Raw genomic sequence first — 17,934 nt, 5'->3', positions numbered from 1 at the left:
TTGTGCTGTGTCTCCTCATTCCCCTCTCTCTTCCCCTGGTCTCCTGAAACCTCCAAATCCATGAATAATAGTCATATGGAACTAGGAACTTGTATAGCACCTAGAAAATGTGTTCACAGAACAGTCTTGCTGTTCTTCTGATTTTTCTTTGGTTGGGTTTTTGTACAATTGCAGCATTAGTTATGGTCTGGTTTTAAAAGTTCTTGTCTCCTATCCCAGAAACTCAGTAAAGTGAGTAAAATAGGATCTTCCCAAGAATGTTGATAAGGCTCACAGAGAAGCTTTCTTTCTTAACAAGTGAAATGAAATCTAGACCTTAAGAACACTGGGATGAAGTGTTAAAAAGAGAATTCTCATTACCTGGACACAAAATGTTATGGAAATGATTGCATAGGTGAGTCCTGCATTGAGGAAACAAGAGACTAAGTCAGTCTGCCTTCTCTGGTAGCCTGAGTCTTCAACATCCCAGGTGACAACATAAGACTATTTCTTATCTACCAGAAAAGCTGAACATGTCAGTTTAGATTTCTAAAAAAAACTTGGGAGAGGGTGTTGCACATAATAGTTCCAAAAATGAGATCTGTTGTGCCCATGGGCTCACTAAGCATTAAGTCTGGCATATGTAGTTCAACTGGGGGGGGGGGGAAGGCATATTGGCTTTCATTTTGGCTTTTGTGCTGGTTTTTAAGTGAAAAAATGTGAGAAAATTGATGAGTGGTCTGTTGTGTTGCTTAAAACTATACATAAATATACCTTTGGGCTTTGTAATAAATACCAAATTGAGTGTAAGCATTTTTCTCAAGCATGTTTTGTTTTAATAATGTCACAGTTCAGTGTTAATGGGTCTCTTAAAGTGATTTAAGAAATGGAGTAAGTTGAAGTAGAAAAAGATCAGTCAGGTTTCCTTTAACTGAAGGCTAGGATTGACTACCAGTGCTGTTCCATCCCACTGTGTGTTCACATGTTTCCTTCCCCATCTGGAGTAGGATACAGAGTGTGTGCTGATCTTTGTGGCAAAAATCAGTCAGCTCTGGAGACAGTTCAGCAGTTCTTGTTTAACACAGTGTCCTGGTTTTGGACAAATTTAGGAGGAAACGTCCTGAAAGGGTGTCTCCTCTAATAAAAGGCTGGTTTTAGCAACCCCTCCCCCACAGGTTCCCACAGGTTCAAAAGGAATTCTTTTGGAGAAAGTGGGGGAAAAAAACCTGTTTATTTAACAGTCAGATAGCTCACAGGCATGAAAAAATGAGTGAATAATGTTAAATAATAAAACCTCTTGCTGCTCTGAAGAAATGGTAGATTCAGAGTCCTTTCTGTAGGTGTGGCTCGGCAGTTGGGGGTCCTCGGGCGTTGTTCTAGTGTTTTGGACAGGAGAAAAGCTGAACAGTTCCAGAAGAAGAACCCAGGAAAAAGCTTACTGCCTCAGCTAAGGAACAAGAAGCTAGCTAAAAAAACAAGGAAAATCTCTCCCTCTGTCTCTCTGTCTCTGGAGAAATAAAACCGAGAGCTGGGAGTAACCAAGACTCTTATCTCTGTGTTTTTGAACACGGGCGCCAAAATAATTCCACTACTTCCCCCCCACCTCTCAGATCTAACTTGAAGCTACAGGACTCATATCTGAGCATAGAGCAGATGACAGGGGATACCAGAGTGTGCAGTCACCTCAAGACATAGCTGTCCTTTTCCTGGTCCCTCCACTGTGTCCACTCATGCCCAGTCCCAGCTCCGCACTGTGCATTGGACAGGTGGTAACTGTACCACAGGCAGGCTCCAAGATGGGACCTTCAGTACCTTGTCAGTTACTCAGAGCTGCCTTTATGCTTTTCACCTTTCCTCCTTGGAGGTAGCTGGGCGTGCACATGTGCAGGTAGCAGAGCAGCTACAGGGAGCTCATATTCTCCTGCATGTCAGCAAGTATTTTGAAACTGAAATTTGTCTGCTTCACTTGCTTTAAATTACTCTCAAGCTGTTTGGCTCCCAGCTGTTGGAATCTGGAGATGGGTTGCAGAAGAAAGCCACTCATTTGGAGTTTAGGTTCTGTGAAGATGGCTGTTTATGACAAAATTCCCACTGATTCCTGCCCACAGACATTGCCTTGAGTATCATTCAGTTGCTTTTCAGTTCACTGTCATTGGGATTCCTTAATATTATTCTAGTTTGCTGTCAAACTCACTTTTCCAGGTTTTTAGTTCATGGGTGAGAATGACTGAGGCTTCAGGCCCAGCTGCAGGTGTCTGAGGCTCACATACTCAACTTGGAGACTTCCCTCCCCTCTGGCTTTGGGCAGAAACTGGTGGCTCAGGAATGGGAATCTTGGAGCAGGGGGTATTGGAGAGTACAGGCACTGCAGACAGGTAACCTTCTCTCTTCTCTTTGATAGATTTGGAAGAACATCATCCTCTGATCTTCAGAAACCTGGAGTTTTTATCAGTGAGCTGCTTAAAGGAATCTAAGGAAATTATAGCTGTAGCTTCCTTGCCATTACTTTTTTGGTGTTTGTACCTCTTTTTCAGTGGTTTTAGATCAAGAAACAGTATGAGCACAGTAAGTATTTTGCTACTCAGTGCAAACCTGATTCTTGAAACATTTTCCACTGTATTTCTGCAAACTGTTATAAGAGTATTCCTGTGTAGCTAATACACAGGAACATAAGTATATTGAATCTTCATGTAAGTTCAGTAAAGATTTTTAATCACTCTAGGTGCTAGCAGTAATACAGAAATGCTTACAATGTCAGGTCAGCAAAACCTGATAAACTCTGAACTAGTTTCTCATTTGCAAACCATCATGATAGGCTTTTTCTTGGTGAGGCAGCTGGTAAGAGATCTGGATCTGAGCTGATGTTTTTTCCTTTGCTGGAATTGATTCAGGTAAGAATAACCCATGCCACCTTTTGATGACTACTACAGCCATTACAGGAGTGTTTTCTGTACCCTTGTGTGCTTTCAATGGTGTTGCAAAATTGAGGGCTATGTTAATATTGCTTGCACAGAAAATGCTAAGTCTTTGTTCTCTCTTAGACTCAACGGAAGCGCCGTGGAGGAACAGTTAATTCTAGGCAAGCTCGAAAAAGAAGCAGGCTCATGGCTTCTACTGCTGAAATGGCTTCAGAAGCAGAGCCAATAGAACTTGAAGAAAGTGGTAAGCTTTCTTTTGAAGTGATAAGAACAGAAAGTGCTTCTGGAGGGTTTGGGTCCAACTGAACATGTGCTTTTGCCGGTTTCTAGGCCGTTTACTGGAGAAGAAGGGAAACATGATTTTAGGAAGTGCCTAGTGGCACACACTATGGCATGGCTAAACAACAAGCCTACTGAAAACTGGTTTGGTTTGTTACTGAGCTACAATGCATTTGCCACTAGTGATAGATCAGTTGCACAGAAAAAGTCCTCAAGAGCTGCTCAAACATCTGCATGTCTATTCAGATGAGATGGGAGTTACAGCAGCTGCTGCTATGCAGAGTGACAAACTAAATTTTGAAACTCCCAGTTTTAAAGAAGATAAGGAAAACTTTTTATCATTAATTGTGCCAAATCCCTCAAGGGAATATGCACAGCACAGTACTATTATATCCTATATGATTCATGCTATATTTCTGTGTGATAAACATTCTCCCATCAGATGAATTGTCTGTTCCTGTTGTCATCTGACAGAACTGTGTGAGGAGCTTAGCTGCTCTTTTGCATTTCAGCTTGCTGAAGACAGGGCTGGTAAAGCTCTCTGTGGATTGCTGAGGGCAAAGCTTGAGTGAAATGTTGGACTCATTCCTGAAGAGATGGACAGGAGATGGTTGAATTTTAGGCTGTTGCACAGTGGCAGGCAGTTTTCCTCCTCTGCAATCTCTGACCTCGATTCTAACTTTGTTTTTCAGCTGGTGAAGAAGTAGTAGATCTCACATGTGAATCTTCTGATCCTGTAGTTGTTGATCTAACTCACAATGATTCCATTGTGGTAAGTAGTGAATAGCACACTTGCCTAAATAAAGTCAAATTAGTTTTCTCATGTATTGCCTGATAGAATCTGACTTTAAGGGTAAGTTTTAAGTTCAGACTTGGCTTGTCAGGGCCTGAAGGGCTTGTGTTACAGTTAACAAAGAAGCTGCTCTGGAGGTGTACTTGCAGTTAGTGATAGAGTTTTTGTTCCAGAATCTGGAGTTTATATAGATTAGTCATAAGTAATGTAACATAGAGATGCAGTTGATAGTTGACTCTTTTCTAGATATATCAAAGATAGAATCATAGAATTGTTGGGTTGGAAAGGACCTCTAAGATCAAGTCCAACCATTCACCAGCACCACCAAGTCCACAGCCAAGCCACGTCCATAAGCACCACATCTGCGTGTCTCAGAAATATCTCCAGGGGTGATTTCAGGCCAATGCCACTGGGCTGCCCTGGGCAGCCCCTTGCAGTGTTTGACAAATCTTGGTGAAGATTTTTTTCTAATACTCCTATAGGCCAATGATTTAAAGAAAATGCCAAGGGAAAGAAGAGTAAGTAAGATAAGTTCAGGTTAATGCTCCCAGAAGTCTTTACAAAAACCTTATTTTTTTTCTGCTCTTTTGACAGCTAGAATAGTCTTTGATCCAGCTGACTGTGTTGTTTATCCCCTCAGTTTTGGGATGCCACTGCTGCTGTGCCAAACAGAAACAAGCAACGGGGATTTGGTTTCTTTTTCTTCAGCAGCTGCTGTAATATGAAGTGTTTATGGATATCAGTGCTGAACTGGCCTGTTTGAGGAGAAAGAGGGAAAGAATCACCTGAAACCCTAAACCATGGAACTGAAATGGGAGAGCAGGAAGGAGTGGGTTCAGGTGGTTTGAAAAGTTGCTTCTATTGCTACCCCTTTGGAGCTGTGGGAGCAGAACCATCAGCATCCACATAGTTGTTTACAGTGAAGCATTTAATATACTACTTTTAATAGTCATAATCAAAATAAGAGTAATAGCCTGTCATTCTTAGCTTGTTTTGTTGGAACTGCTGTGCCTACCTGGTCTTGGTATGTAAGACCAGGGGTGCACAACAAAGTCTAATTGTATTTTCTTTTCTCTCCCTTCCCATGTGTATTGCTGCAAGATTGTTGAAGGTGAGTTGACATTTTAAAATTGATAACGGAATTCTCCTAAATGTAATAATTATTTTTTTTCTGCCTTTTCCAGTTAATTTGAGCAGCATTTATTGAAACTGCAAAAGGCCAAGGACATTGCTAAAGCATCTGGCCAGTGCCTTGGAGAATGAATCCAGTCTCTGTTAGTTAGTATCAGAGCTTGTTTAAAGTATCTGAAATAAAATATATCAAAAGGTGCTCTAAATACTTTCTCTTATTTTCTAAAGACAGAATTTCTTTAAGCCCCGAGTTGACGGTAATTTTAATTAGCACTGGAATATATTGGTTGTGAATGAAAAAAAAAGTCAGAAGTTTTGTTTAACCCGTATTGCAGTAAAGGAACTAAAGACAGTGATTTGTGCTCATGGTATGCACTAGTCTTACATGCCTCAAATTTTGCAGTGAGAAATATTAACTTCTTTTTCTACTTTAGATGTTAAAATAGTTACAAGGTCTAAAGAAGTTCATCTTTTACATCTTTCAGATGTAGTTCTAATTGCATTATTGAGATGTATTGTATGTTGTCAGCTGCTTATCTAGAATGTAATCTGTTCTGTGCTCTGAATGAAGAAAGAGTAAGTGAAAAATGCTTGCAATAAAAGTTGTAGCTGAACACTTAGGCAGGAAGTGGTTTCAATTTTGTGACTTCGTGTCATTGTTTAGTAGCTTGATTATTTCTACGTGGATACTGGAGTTGCAGAGATAAACTTGTGTTCAGTCCTCTCTCTTCCAAATCACAGCAATTGTTGCAGTTCCTCAACATAGGATCGTAGCAGTTTCTGTCAGTGAGGATTGGGAGAAGTGTCTTCCCTTTATAGGCGAGATTAATTCACAGGTAGTGTAATTACATGGAATTCCTCAGTGTGACACTGAGGATCTTCAAGATTAAATTTCAGCTGTTTGTAGGGTGAAGAGATCAAATTATTTGTGTCAGTATGTAGCAGAATATTCACAGTGTCTGGACATGTTCAGCCTTAATATTTGGAAACTAGTTTGTTTAAGACTGCTTTTAACCCAGCTGAATATGGTCTAATCTTGCATTTCAATGATAGTTCCAGGAAGAGAGATAATAGTATAGCTAACTTAACAAAATTAAATTACAGAGAACCAACGACAAAGGAGAAATCTGAGACTAAGAAGCCAGCGACAGGCAGACAGCTGTGTACTGAGTAGTGATGATGAAGATGAAACGAGAGATAATGATGTCTATGTGGCTGACAAAGCATCTCGAGAGCTGGGACCACTGGAAGAGGAAACTGCAAGTTCAAAGTACGTATGCCTCATGAGCTACCAAACATGGAGTTGTGCTTCTTTTGAGACTGACAGGACTGAGTTGTATGTTATCACCTGACTTCCTTTGAAGCCTTCACTTTCTCAGTTCCCTCTTTTAATGAGTATGACATCCCATGTGACATGATAGTCAAATGATACCATTTTCACTTTAGGATGAAAAGCCAGCCCAAAACAGATCTACAGCTTTGTATACAGCCTTAAAGATGAGTGTGGGGTATGGCAAGGAAGTGGGAATTAGTCACAGGCCAGAGCTCATAATGTGTCGCATTTCATTTTCCTACAAAGCTCCAGTAGTTATGTTAGATATAAAATACTTCTGTTGGTGTCCATGAGGTTTGGTATCACAAGACTGGCAGGCAGCAGACTGGCAAATTCCAGTAAAAACACTTAATGCTTTCCCTGCTTTTTTTACATACTGTGCTGATTGCTGCCTTTCTCAAAGAAGCCACTGTGCTTCCCAAGGTATACTTGCAAGGTGATCCTGGAGGTCATGCTCTTATGGTCAATTCTTGTTCTCTCCCATGGATGTCATGGAGGCCTGATATGTTTGCATCTGGGATGGGAATCTTGCTGTTTGAATCAGTAAAGACCCCATACTGCAGAGAAAGAGTAAATCCTGCTTCAGTGTGTTCGGCTGAGGAAATCCAGTGTCTATGTGACTAGGCAAGTTGAAGTGATGCCTTAAGTTTTTAGCTTTTGTATTTTTCAGATTCTGTACTGCATTAGTGTATAACTTTGAAGTCTATATAGAATGCTAGTTAGAATGCTTTCTTCCCATTTTGGTCAGACTAAACAATCCTTCTGGGCCTGGGAGCCAAGGTTGCCCCATTTGCTTCGGGCCCCGAAAAGTGTAAACAAAAATTAATCAGGGGGAAGCAAACCAGGGGAATGTGACTTCATTACCTGAAACTATAATTGGACAATTAACCTCTGATATGCAAATAGACCAAACTTATATCCAGCTGAGAAACTTGTGACTGTTGTCCATCTTGGGTGTGGCCTCTGTGAGGCTTTGTACTGCCCAAGGTATATCCTTTGAAGGCCTTTTAATAAATACCTACTTTGTTCTTTCAACTTTGTCTAGCCTCTCCTCTAGGTAGCCTCTCCAAGGCATCAGAAGGACATAAGAATTGTGGAATAAATTTCTTTTAATTTTTTTTGTGAGGAGCAGGGGAAATACAGGGTTAAATGAAGCTGATGTGCTTTGAGCCTTTTGGATTACTGAAAAGCAGTGTAAGAGAGAACTTGTATATGTAGCTTTTGGTGCCAGGTCATAAATATGACACCAAAAAGTCCTATTGTTATTCTAATCCATAATGTGCTTTGCCAATGGAGTTGTAAATGTTTAAATATTGGTTGTTAAGTGCTTTAGAGAATAAATACCACTAATTGGATAATATAAAAAGGTAATAGTTTGTTCCTTCAGCCTTCTCTGTTAAAGATTGCACCTTCCTGGTCTGTATAGGTAAGGCTGAAAGAACTCAGTGCTGCAGTGTTTAACATTGACAAAAGAGTCCTTCCTGGTGCTGGGGATTGCCAGAGCCATCTGTAGTGTTGGACACTTCATCCTTCTAAGATTGTCATCATTGTTACTAAAATCTGTTACTGAAGTGTTATAGCTGGTGCCTCAAGAATTTGAGGAGTAAAAATGGGAGAATTTAGTGGAGTTAAATTCTGTAGGTGAAACTAGGGGTAGTTGTTAGTAGTGCTCCCTCCTTGAATTTAAGATAATGGGATAAAGGCCATCTCATGCTTTCTTTGGCTGTTTGATTAATAAATTACAAACTGTGGTTCAGCATGGGCAGTGACCCAAGAAAGCCAAGTGTTTAGGTAAAGAGTTCTGAAGGTTTAAACTAGAGATCAGTTTGTAAAGAAAAGTGTCAGGAAGCTCTTTTTGTTTCTGCTAGCTGATATTATTCAGCCCTTAGGCTGGGACATGTTCCCTAGGCAGCTGAGCTGTGTCTGTTGCTAAGTGTGTGTGCAGTACTGCTGTCCTGGAGGCTGAAGGCAGCAGAGGCTCGTGTGTAACCACAGCTCGGTAACAGACACTGAGTTGGTCTTTCTGCCTTGGAACTGGAAATTTGGGGTTGTGTATTTCCTCGTGTTAATGTGCTCCTGACCTACATTTTATAAGGAGGAGTTCTTGGATTGCCTGTGTTACTGGGCTGTTGCTAATGTAGAGCAGGGGATTTTGGAATTTCTGACAGCCTCTTCCGTTTCTAGAATGACTTGTTCCCAAGGCACAGCTCGGTGCTTTTTTTACAGAGCTGTCATTGATGAGCTGTTGGAGATTAGTGCTGAACAGAACAAGAGACTGCTGTGAGTTCTTGTGCTAGACCTGGGTGACTGAGTGCATCATCCCCCTAGGGAAAACCTTTCCTTTAGGACAGAGAGATCCAGTCTTGTTATTACACGCCACAAACTGAGGAGTTAAAGGTACACAGGAACCTTGAAAAAAAATGCCTCATGGTGTACTCAGATGATGACGTGACATTTTGTGTGTGGGTAACCCTTGATGTGCAGTGAAATTAATGGCTGCATGTTCTTTCTTGTTCTGTTCTCTGTACCACAAGGCCGTCTGGTACTGTTAGCTGTCCAATTTGCATGGATGTCTACTCAGAGGTAAGGATCCACATGTTGTCATCATTTATATGCTGTGTGAGGAAGAAGGGGGCAGAGGGGGAGTGTACAACTCATTTGGCTGATGTGGGATGTTACAGAGAGCTGGCTTGAAGCACAGAGCTTGCTTTGAAGCTCATGTAACTTGTCAGTCTAAGTCACTTCTTGGTGGTGGGGGTAGCAGGATGGCACTGGAAGATCTTCAGGTTCCTTACTATTCTAAGAGTAAAGGACAATTCCAGATGTTCTAAGTCCTGTTTGTGTGATGGCAGTAGACCAGCAAAGTTGAATTCTTTACTTCTAATACCTTTTGTGGTTTTTTTTCTTCCAGATTGTGCAAAGTGGACGACTGATTGTGTCAACAAAATGTGGCCATGTCTTCTGCAGTCAATGCCTCCGTGATTCCCTTAGGAATGCCAACTCTTGCCCAACCTGCAGGAAGAAACTCACTCACAGACAGTATCATCCCATTTATATATGAGTACCTTTATTTCTCAGGACAGACTCAACTGGATTTTGGAGGAAATGTTATATTTTCAGTGCTCTGAAGATTTAAAGAGCAGCAGGTTGTGCACAAATCCAAATAAAACTGGATTTTTTGGAGACCAACTTGAACATATCTAGACAGCTTTTTTTATGGTCCAAGTTGCTTCTTGTTATGTTCCTGGTTATCATGCTACATTGATGACTGTGTCTAAACTAGATCAGCAACCTAGACCAGGAAGGAAGCAGTTAATCCATTTCCTTCTACTTTTTTTTTAATGCTTAAATGAGGGAGTATGAATATTTTGGTTTTTCTTACTCTATTAATTATTCCTACCTTCACATACAGATATGAAATAGTTTCCTTTCAGAAGACAGATTAGCAGTTCACAATTTCATTACGCCTTTTTTTCATCCTGTAAGAAGCTCATGACTCTTGCTTTCTTGCATATCATCTTTGCCCAAGTAGAGTGAGTACTGTACGGAAGGGTGTTTTTTTCATAAATCAGTCTTAAATTGACAACAAAGGTTATGCAATAAAGTAAGCTGCTGTTAACCAGCAGTCAAGTGTTTTGAGCAGATTTGAACATGCAGATGTTTTTATGAACTCCATGAGATCCGAAGTACACAGCCACATTGCAGCATGTACAATGTGAAAATAATTCCTGATTGTTTCAGCTGCCAAGAATTCCTGTATTTTAATCCCAACACTGAATTTATTTTCTCACATGATGAGATGGTCTCTTGAGTTTACTTGTGCTGTAACACTCTCTCCTAATAACTGTCAATAATACAGTCTTCTCTAGGCTTCCTAGTGAAGAACAAGAAGCAGATTCATCTGCATGCTGAATACCAAACTACCTACAGATCTTCTTTCTGTATCAGCTGATCCCAGTGTAATGCTTTAAGTTCAGTATGTTCTCTTTGCTGTTCTTGCTAGTTGTTACACTGATACCCAACTGGATGTAACCTGGTGAATAGGGTTGAAAATTAAATAACTGTACTGCCATTATGGAGTGGAGGCTTTAAAAAGGGCTTAGTAACAATATTGACAGCCAGTTAGAGAAAAGTTTAATCCCCTTTGCCCTGAGGGTTGTCCAGTTGTTTGGTTTTTTTTTATGCAGTTTAAAAAAGAAATCAGATGTATCTCCTAGGAAAGACAATTCCTCTAGCTGAGAAGGCAGGAATACACCAGTTTATGCACTCTTATCAGTCACTTTTTCCACTTAGAAGGACTAAGTTCTAAATGTCTGTTTTAAACTTACAGTTGAAATGTCCAAGCTCATCTGGAATCCAGGGTGAGCTGATACAAACAGGTTGATGTAGACAAGATGATTGAAATCAGTGGTTTATGATCCACAGCTGTGGCAGGTGCATCTATGAAAAACTGCAGAATTAAACTTGGCCACCTCTCTGCAGTTGGTTGCTTATGGAAACCATTATAAGAACCATTCTGTGCCCTGGTGCAGCACAACTGAAGGGTATGTTTAGTCAATGTTGGTATCACAAGTGTCTTTGCAAACCTGACCTTATCTGTAGGAAGCCTTTAATTAAAGAAGCTCTTCTAAATTAGCTGTCTCAAGCTGCCTTGCAACCCAAAGTTGACTTTTTTTTTTAAATTACTATGTTTCTGTATATAGTAATAGAGAGTTTTGTTACATAAAGGCTGCCTGAAGAAATGCAGTACCTTCCCCACCCTGGTTTGGACTGGCTTTGGTTCAGTGCTGTTAGCAGGAATATGCAGTTTCTGTATTGTGGCAATAGGGTGACTCCTACAAAGTTACAGGTGGTTCCTGTGCGCTCCCATGGGTAAGATAAACTACAAGCAAGGACTACAGCTGTCACTGGTGACAGTGATAGCTGCAGTTGTGTCCCAGAAGCAGAGAGTTAATGCTTAAAATATTAATTGTGTGAGGAGAAGCAGCCCAACATTTAAAACTGTAGAGACCCACAGGGGTCATGGAAGCTACTTTGTCCCGGTAACTTAACAAAGAAACAAAAAATTATGACTGGTTTTCCTGGGATGGCTGCTGTGTGAAAGGAACAGTCAGAAGAGGATTTAAGGGATTACTGCTGAGGATGAGGGTGAGTCACTTAACCATGCATCTTTCACAGTCTATTAGCCATGGCCTAAGTAATTTTGCACAACTTTCTCCATGTAAATACCACTTTAGAGTTAGTGTCTCAATAAATAGATCTAATTGAAATTTAGATATCATAAACTATAACAGAGTTTTTAGCTTTTGTGTACCCTGTGAAGTGCCACAAATTTTGTGCATCTCAAAAAGGATATGTCTCAATACATGGGAAAAAAATTGAAAATTCATTACATGCTTTTTTCTTCAAGGGGGAAAAAAATGTCTGATATATTTCAGTTCCAGCAATATTTCACATTGGCAAGAACTCATAGAAAATGAAAAAAATCTTTATATTAAGTAGATGTCTGTCTTGTTGTATATATTTCAATTTTTCCTGTATTTAATTGTATTCAAGTCTGTCTGCCCATCTATGTTGAACCCTGCTGGCAGGCAGAGGGTTCTCTTAACAGGTGAAAATAAAATGATTGGATTGATCAATCACAAGTGCTTCTTTTCATTGTGCTGGAGTCATTTATCTGAGGGGAAATAATCCTGAAGGCCAAAACTTTTCTGATGCTGGGACCAGTGTGGGTTGTGTGGGGCAAAGGAGAAAGGCACTGCCTGGGGCAGGAGGGATGTGGGGATGTGAGGGTGAAGTCCTGCTTGGGGCAGGGGCAATGGTGCGATGCAGAGGTGGGCTTGTGAGCGCGGGGAGCCTGGTAGCCAGTGCCAGGCATCAATGGAGAGGGTGGGAAGGTGTTGGGCCACCTCCCTGGGGGTCCCTTTGCCTGCGGGATGTGAAGCAGCCACTGGAGAGAGGGCAAGGAGGAATGCTGAGGAGAGAACTGGACACAGGGTAGTTTCGAAGTCACAATGAAGCTCAGTTGATTCTTTTTCTCCAAAGAATCTAAAGAGATGCTGTTTCCTGAAGGTCTTGGCTTATGCCTCTTAGTTGCTTTTATTGTATTTTGTTCTTTCTTACTCTTTATATTGTACACATATGGAGTAGCTGCCTTTCCAAATGCTGGTGAGTAATTTGCTATTTCATTACACTTTTGCTTTTATCCTAAAATAAGCTTATAACTTTTTTGCTTTCTGCTGTACTATCTTTGCCTTATTACACCACATTTGGTAATAGTGGATTTTTTTTACAAGTCAGGATTAAAGTGACAACCTCCATCATGCAATAACATAATCTGCTGTTCAACAGCTGTCAGATGTTTTAAACATAGGGCTGTGTGGACAGGAGACTGTTGGTATGGGGGGTCCTTGCTGCTTCAGTTAAGCCCTTGGTCTGCTTCTGGTGGAGTATTGGATCTACTCTCTGATTTGCAGCCAGATTTGGCACTTTGGGTGGATGAAGCATGCAGCAACTGCAGAAAGCTGTTCTCACTTGGGGTTTGATTTTGTATCACAGTTTTGGAAAGCAGAAGGGGTGGATATGAAACATGAACCAGATAGAAAACCAGGTCTGAGGAGCTGGGTATGAACCATGGTCCAGTGGCTGATCTACACTTACTGGCAGTGAATGCTAATTTCATATATTCTGTGAAAATCCAGTTCTCTGGGTCAAGAGCATGCAGATGAGCACTTGGGCTTCTGAGGATGGTTTTACCTCCAAATACTTCATCTTTTTTTATGTCAATATTGCCTGATGATGTAAAATCCAGCTTGGTTGTTTGTGTTTCATCTAAAGACCAAATTCATTGTGGTTTCTACAGTTGACTTAGGGCCTGTGAACAATGAGATGCTTTAGAGCTGCTTCATATTCTTTGTATAATCCTAAGTCCTCCTACAGTTTATCTTTGAAAGTTCTGTGAAGGTAAAAGAAACAGGAATATCTGGTCTGGGGCTTTCCTCCCACTGCTGCCACCGCCATCACCACCTAACGAGGTTTCTATAGCCAGCACACAAAAAAATAGGTTACGCAAGAACCTATTCCTTTTTCACCCTTTTTCTCTCGATGCCCTCATGCCTCACGTTGGGCACCAAAATCTGTCTTGGTTTGAAAGATAGATGTCTGCTAAGGAAGGCAAGAGCCTCCCTTGGAATGGAAAATGCAAACCCCCTCCTTCTGAATTATTATAATTTTGAAATTAAGGGGCTCTCAGGCAAAGACATGAAAATAGGAATAGAAGTTATTTACTAGTATGTAAAACAAAGCAAACGAACAGCAGCTCTGGCATTAACACCAAGCCGAGCCAGGAGCCCAGTCCGGGCCCTTCAGCCGCAGTTCCGGGCACGGCCGGCAGGGCAGGGCCGGTGCGCTGATCCCCCCGCGCCTGCAGGGGGCGCTGTGGCCCGGGCCCGGAGAGCGCAATGGCGGCTCGGCCGAGAGGGGAAGGGAGGGAAGAGAGGCTTTGCTCCACAAACCCCGGGGCAGCCGGTGGCAGTGCCCCCGCAGGACTCTCGGGAGCAGCAAGCTGGGCTGGCAGGACGCCTCAGCAGGCAGGGTGCGCAGCAAAAGCTCGGAGCAGTGCTGAAGAGACAGCAGGGGCGGGACAGCGGCGGCCCGGCCCTGAGCAGGGCAGAGAGGCGAGCTCAGGGTCCCGGGCGCCCGAGCAGGTGGGGACGGGTCCCTCTGTCAGTGGGGTGGGTGTTAATGAGGCCCCAGTTCAGTGGCTGCTCTCACGAGCAGAGGCTCACCCCACAGCAGAAGAAGCAGCTCCGGGCTGGGCTCGGGCAGCAGAAGCAAATTCCCTTCCCAGGCAGCAGCTCTGACCGTCCTCCTCCGAAGCCGAGAGAGCGAGGGAGAGAGAGCGAGCCAGCAGCTGCCCCAGCCCTGTCTTTTACCTGCCCTATCCTCACGGTATCGCTGCCCCTCGGAGAGAAACTCCAAATAAGAGGAGTGCAACCAGATGCCCTCCTCCCCTGAGCTTGGCCACTTCTTGTGTTTTTCTTAAGTACCCAGTTGTTAGTGTTTCCCAGCAATTTATGGGAAAACATTCCATAAGTAAAAAGGAACAAAAGGAAAGAAACCTAACCCCCAACACCAGAGGAGAGGAGAGGATTTCCATCTCTGTCTCAAGGAGTCGTTGGTTCTGTGCCCAAATGCAGTCCAAGAGTCTGACGTGTCCCTTCAGAGAGGGGTCCCACCCATGTCAGTGGTGCAGGATGAATGCAGAGGTGATATGTACTGGTTTTGTTAGGAATGAGATGGAGGTCTCAAAGACCACTCCACAAATATTTTGATTGGTTGCCACATCTTTCACTCAGTAAAGCCCACGAGCAATGTAAACCTGAAGACCTTACTTCCCCCTCTCAGTAACTCTGCTACCCACAGATTGTAGATTCAGTCTTTGTATATTTTTTATTTTCCATAGTAGATGTTACCTTGAGGTTTTAGGTAAGCAGTTAAAAGCAGATACATTAGAAATGGGAATGGAGAACTGCTTATTTCTAATCCTGTTTCTCACATTTAATGAAGAATATATTAGCATTAAAAGTCTTACACAGGAAAACAACAGGTCAAGGGATACTGATTTCATGCAGAGGTTACAGAGGTCAAGGTATTAATGGTCATAGACGTGTGTCTATATGAGCACTTGCAGATGTCAATTTTAAACACATTCTAATTCTTTATTTGGGAACTTTTTTCACAGGGAGTAAATCAAATGTATTCATACATAGTAAAGGATTCTTCTTGCTTCCTGGGGAAAGAGAAGGGCCTCTGCTTTCTCTAGCAGTAGTTTATCCCACTTAGTGCCTCATGGGATGGGATAGATAGAGCAGCATTATTTTTTTAATGTAAACTTCTGCGTAACTCTTTTTGCGTATCTTGATTTGCAGCATCATCACAAGTGGGCAATTCATAATTAGTGTGATTAAAAACACATATATTGCAGTGGAAAGGAACACAAAAGTTAGTCATTAAAACTCTGCTGAAAGGGGGTGGTGTGCTATGGCTTCTTTCCTTTGCCAAAAATTCCTCCACAAATCTAATTTCAAGCCTTGCTCAGCAGAGGAAAGGTATGAAACTGTGGCTATTTCCATGATCAGTATTACAACACCATTTCCCCAAATAATTTATTAGTTGCCACAAAGACTGAAGTGTATTTCTAACTAATTCAGAAATCAAAATTTTAGACATGGATCATGCATATATTTGTGCCTTCCTTCTTGCTGGAGTGCAGACAAATGAATTTGAAAAATAGCCTGGGGTGAAGGTTTAAGTCATTCGTTTTACAAGGCTCTTTAAAAGCTTCTTTTCTACCCTGCCAAATTATAGGATGGCTACAATTTGTTTAAGTCTTTCAACATTTAAGAAAATGCCTGCTGCATATTGAAGCATTAACTCCCCTTAGCTGAGCAAATTGAGCACGGGGCTGCAGGAGCAGCCAGGACTCCGCTGGGAAGGAGCTGTCTGCTCAACGCGAGGCCTCATGAATTGCAAAGAGCTAATTAGAAGAAATGCTCACAAAAGGCTGATTTTCTGACACTTCTGCCTAAAAAATATTTGAAGTGCTTTGGGCATTCCAAGGGTTCTCTGTCTGTAGAGACGGTTTGTTAGACTTGCCATCGGCGTTCCTTTTATTTTTGTCTTCTCCCACCTCTCATATCTGAAGGCAGAGAGCATTGCATGGAACAAAGTGCTGCTCAGCCACTGTCAACATCATTCAGAAAGAAAGGGGACTTCCAGCTGGAGGTGCTTGGACCCTAAAATTGATTTTTTATTATTAATTTTATTTGATCAGCAAAAATCAGCCAGTTACATAAACTTCTACAGCCAGCTGCGGGAGCTGCAAATTGTCCCTCAAAGCTGTTTTCAGAGGGAAGCAGAGATGAGCAATTCAAGCAGTGTTGGAGGCTGGGGATTTAATAAATGCCACCAGGGTTCCAGGCATGAATTCAGGCAGAGCCTTCATTGTGGACCCTCCTTCCCTGAGGAAGCAGGGCTGTTGTTTGCCCTCTGTTCAGGGATGCCAAGGGAAAAGGCTGCTGCCCAGTTGACTGGATCTGCTGTGAACCTACCACTCCCTGGGCAGCAATGGGGTTTCACTGAGCCACAGCAGGGCAGTACCTACTCATCTGAAGAGATGAATGAAATAATTGTGTTGTGTGCACAGCAGCTCCATGGAAATGCAAGGGAAGTAGAAAGAGTTTGCAATAAAAAATGGGCAGGAAAGCTGCATATACTCTTGTTACACCTCAACATTGCTACCTAGATATTTTATAGGATTTTATTGGTTTTAGTATTGTTTTGTATCTGTTAGGATGCCTGGAAAAAGCTTTTTGGACATTATTTTGAAAACAAATGTTTATGTATTTATCTATCCTACACACTGATTTTACAGCTGGACTTGCAATGCTTGGATATCCTGGACAAGAGTGAGACTAAGTCTAACCTCCTCAGTCATCCCTCTGGGCTTCCACATCTGAAATTGCAAATATCCACAAAGCTGGATCCTTAATATCTGAAACATCCCTTGGGTAAGGTGTTGTGTTTGTAGGCTGGGAAATACCTTGTGGTCCTGGGCTTGTGTCCTCGTCCTCCATTCCCTGCCACAGTGATGCCCAGACAAAATTATGGCAAGCCAGACCAGGACACAAGGCAGTTCACTAGGATAGAAAACACTTTGTGTCTGATTTAGGTTAGATTCAACACACAGGAAGAGTTTGAGGCTGTTGCTGGGACACATGTGGTGTTTGGCAGTGCAGCTTTGGCTGGTTCCTGGACAGGCAGGAGCTCACATCCCCAAACTGAGTTATGTTGCTCCTATCTCGTGCTGCAGCCAAGATCCCATGGGAGAGACCACCCAGCACTGACATGCCTGGTGTGACTTGGAAAGCTGCCCCCTGCTGCCAGATTTCTTCTGGAAAAGGGTTTTGTGCCAGGTGGGAACATGTGGGAAATGTCCTCTGGGATGCACTGACCTCAGAGACAGGCGGAAGTGACAGCGCACGGGAGATCTGGGTTTATGCCAGTCCTTGGTGTGGGGTTTTGTGCCATGTCTCCCTGATTTCTGGTTGTGGGATTAATCAAAACTTACAAATAGGATAAAACCAAGGTGAGGAAATACAATGTTGGCTGGTACTGCACCATCTTGGTCTGGGCACACACCCTGACAGAGGTCTGGGATAAGTGTTTCTAGCCAAGTCCAAAGCATATGTGCATGTAAGTCACCATTATCTTTATTCTTCTTATGGTATAGTGCCAGCTATAGTCTAGATAAGATGGCCTAGCACCCTGTCCAGCTGAATCTTAAAAATGTCAAGTGTTGGGGAGTCCCCCACTGTGGCAGGCACATTCTTCTCTCTTTCAGGATTTTTCATATTCATTTTTCAATTTCTATTTCTGCTCCTTGTTTTTCCCATGTGGAATGTGTTTGGAGAATTGTTTACCTGGGCTGATTGCTTGAT

At 42.2% G+C, this 17,934-nt stretch overlaps 1 protein-coding gene across 1 annotated transcript; it reads left to right on the top strand.

Annotated features, from left to right (window-relative positions):
• Positions 1-2,459: 2,459 nt before the first annotated feature.
• On the top strand, positions 2,460-12,085 carry RNF4 (ring finger protein 4). Its single transcript, XM_053940355.1, has 8 exons — positions 2,460-2,544; positions 2,795-2,870; positions 3,021-3,141; positions 3,869-3,948; positions 5,071-5,080; positions 6,205-6,370; positions 8,968-9,016; positions 9,345-12,085. The coding sequence occupies exons 2-8, from the start codon at positions 2,841-2,843 to the stop codon at positions 9,492-9,494; spliced, it is 606 nt and encodes a 201-aa protein (XP_053796330.1). The 5' UTR covers positions 2,460-2,544; positions 2,795-2,840; the 3' UTR covers positions 9,495-12,085.
• The last annotated feature ends 5,849 nt before the right edge of the window (positions 12,086-17,934 follow it).

Source organism: Vidua chalybeata, chromosome 4 (genome assembly GCF_026979565.1).
Source record: "Vidua chalybeata isolate OUT-0048 chromosome 4, bVidCha1 merged haplotype, whole genome shotgun sequence".
In the NCBI taxonomy this organism is placed as follows: Eukaryota; Metazoa; Chordata; class Aves; order Passeriformes; family Viduidae; genus Vidua; species Vidua chalybeata.
The sequence above is the reverse complement of the archived record's forward strand: the minus strand, read 5'-3'. Positions and strand labels throughout refer to the sequence as shown.

What these genes read in the sequence shown, in the direction of transcription:
- RNF4 (XM_053940355.1), top strand. Translation starts at nt 2,841, where the DNA reads ATGTTTTTTCCTTTGCTGGAATTGATTCAG. An exon ending in CTTTGCTGGAATTGATTCAG is followed by an intron (nt 2,871 to 3,020) that starts GTAAGAATAACC and finishes GTTCTCTCTTAG; the next exon opens with ACTCAACGGAAGCGCCGTGG. An exon ending in AATAGAACTTGAAGAAAGTG is followed by an intron (nt 3,142 to 3,868) that starts GTAAGCTTTCTT and finishes TTTGTTTTTCAG; the next exon opens with CTGGTGAAGAAGTAGTAGAT.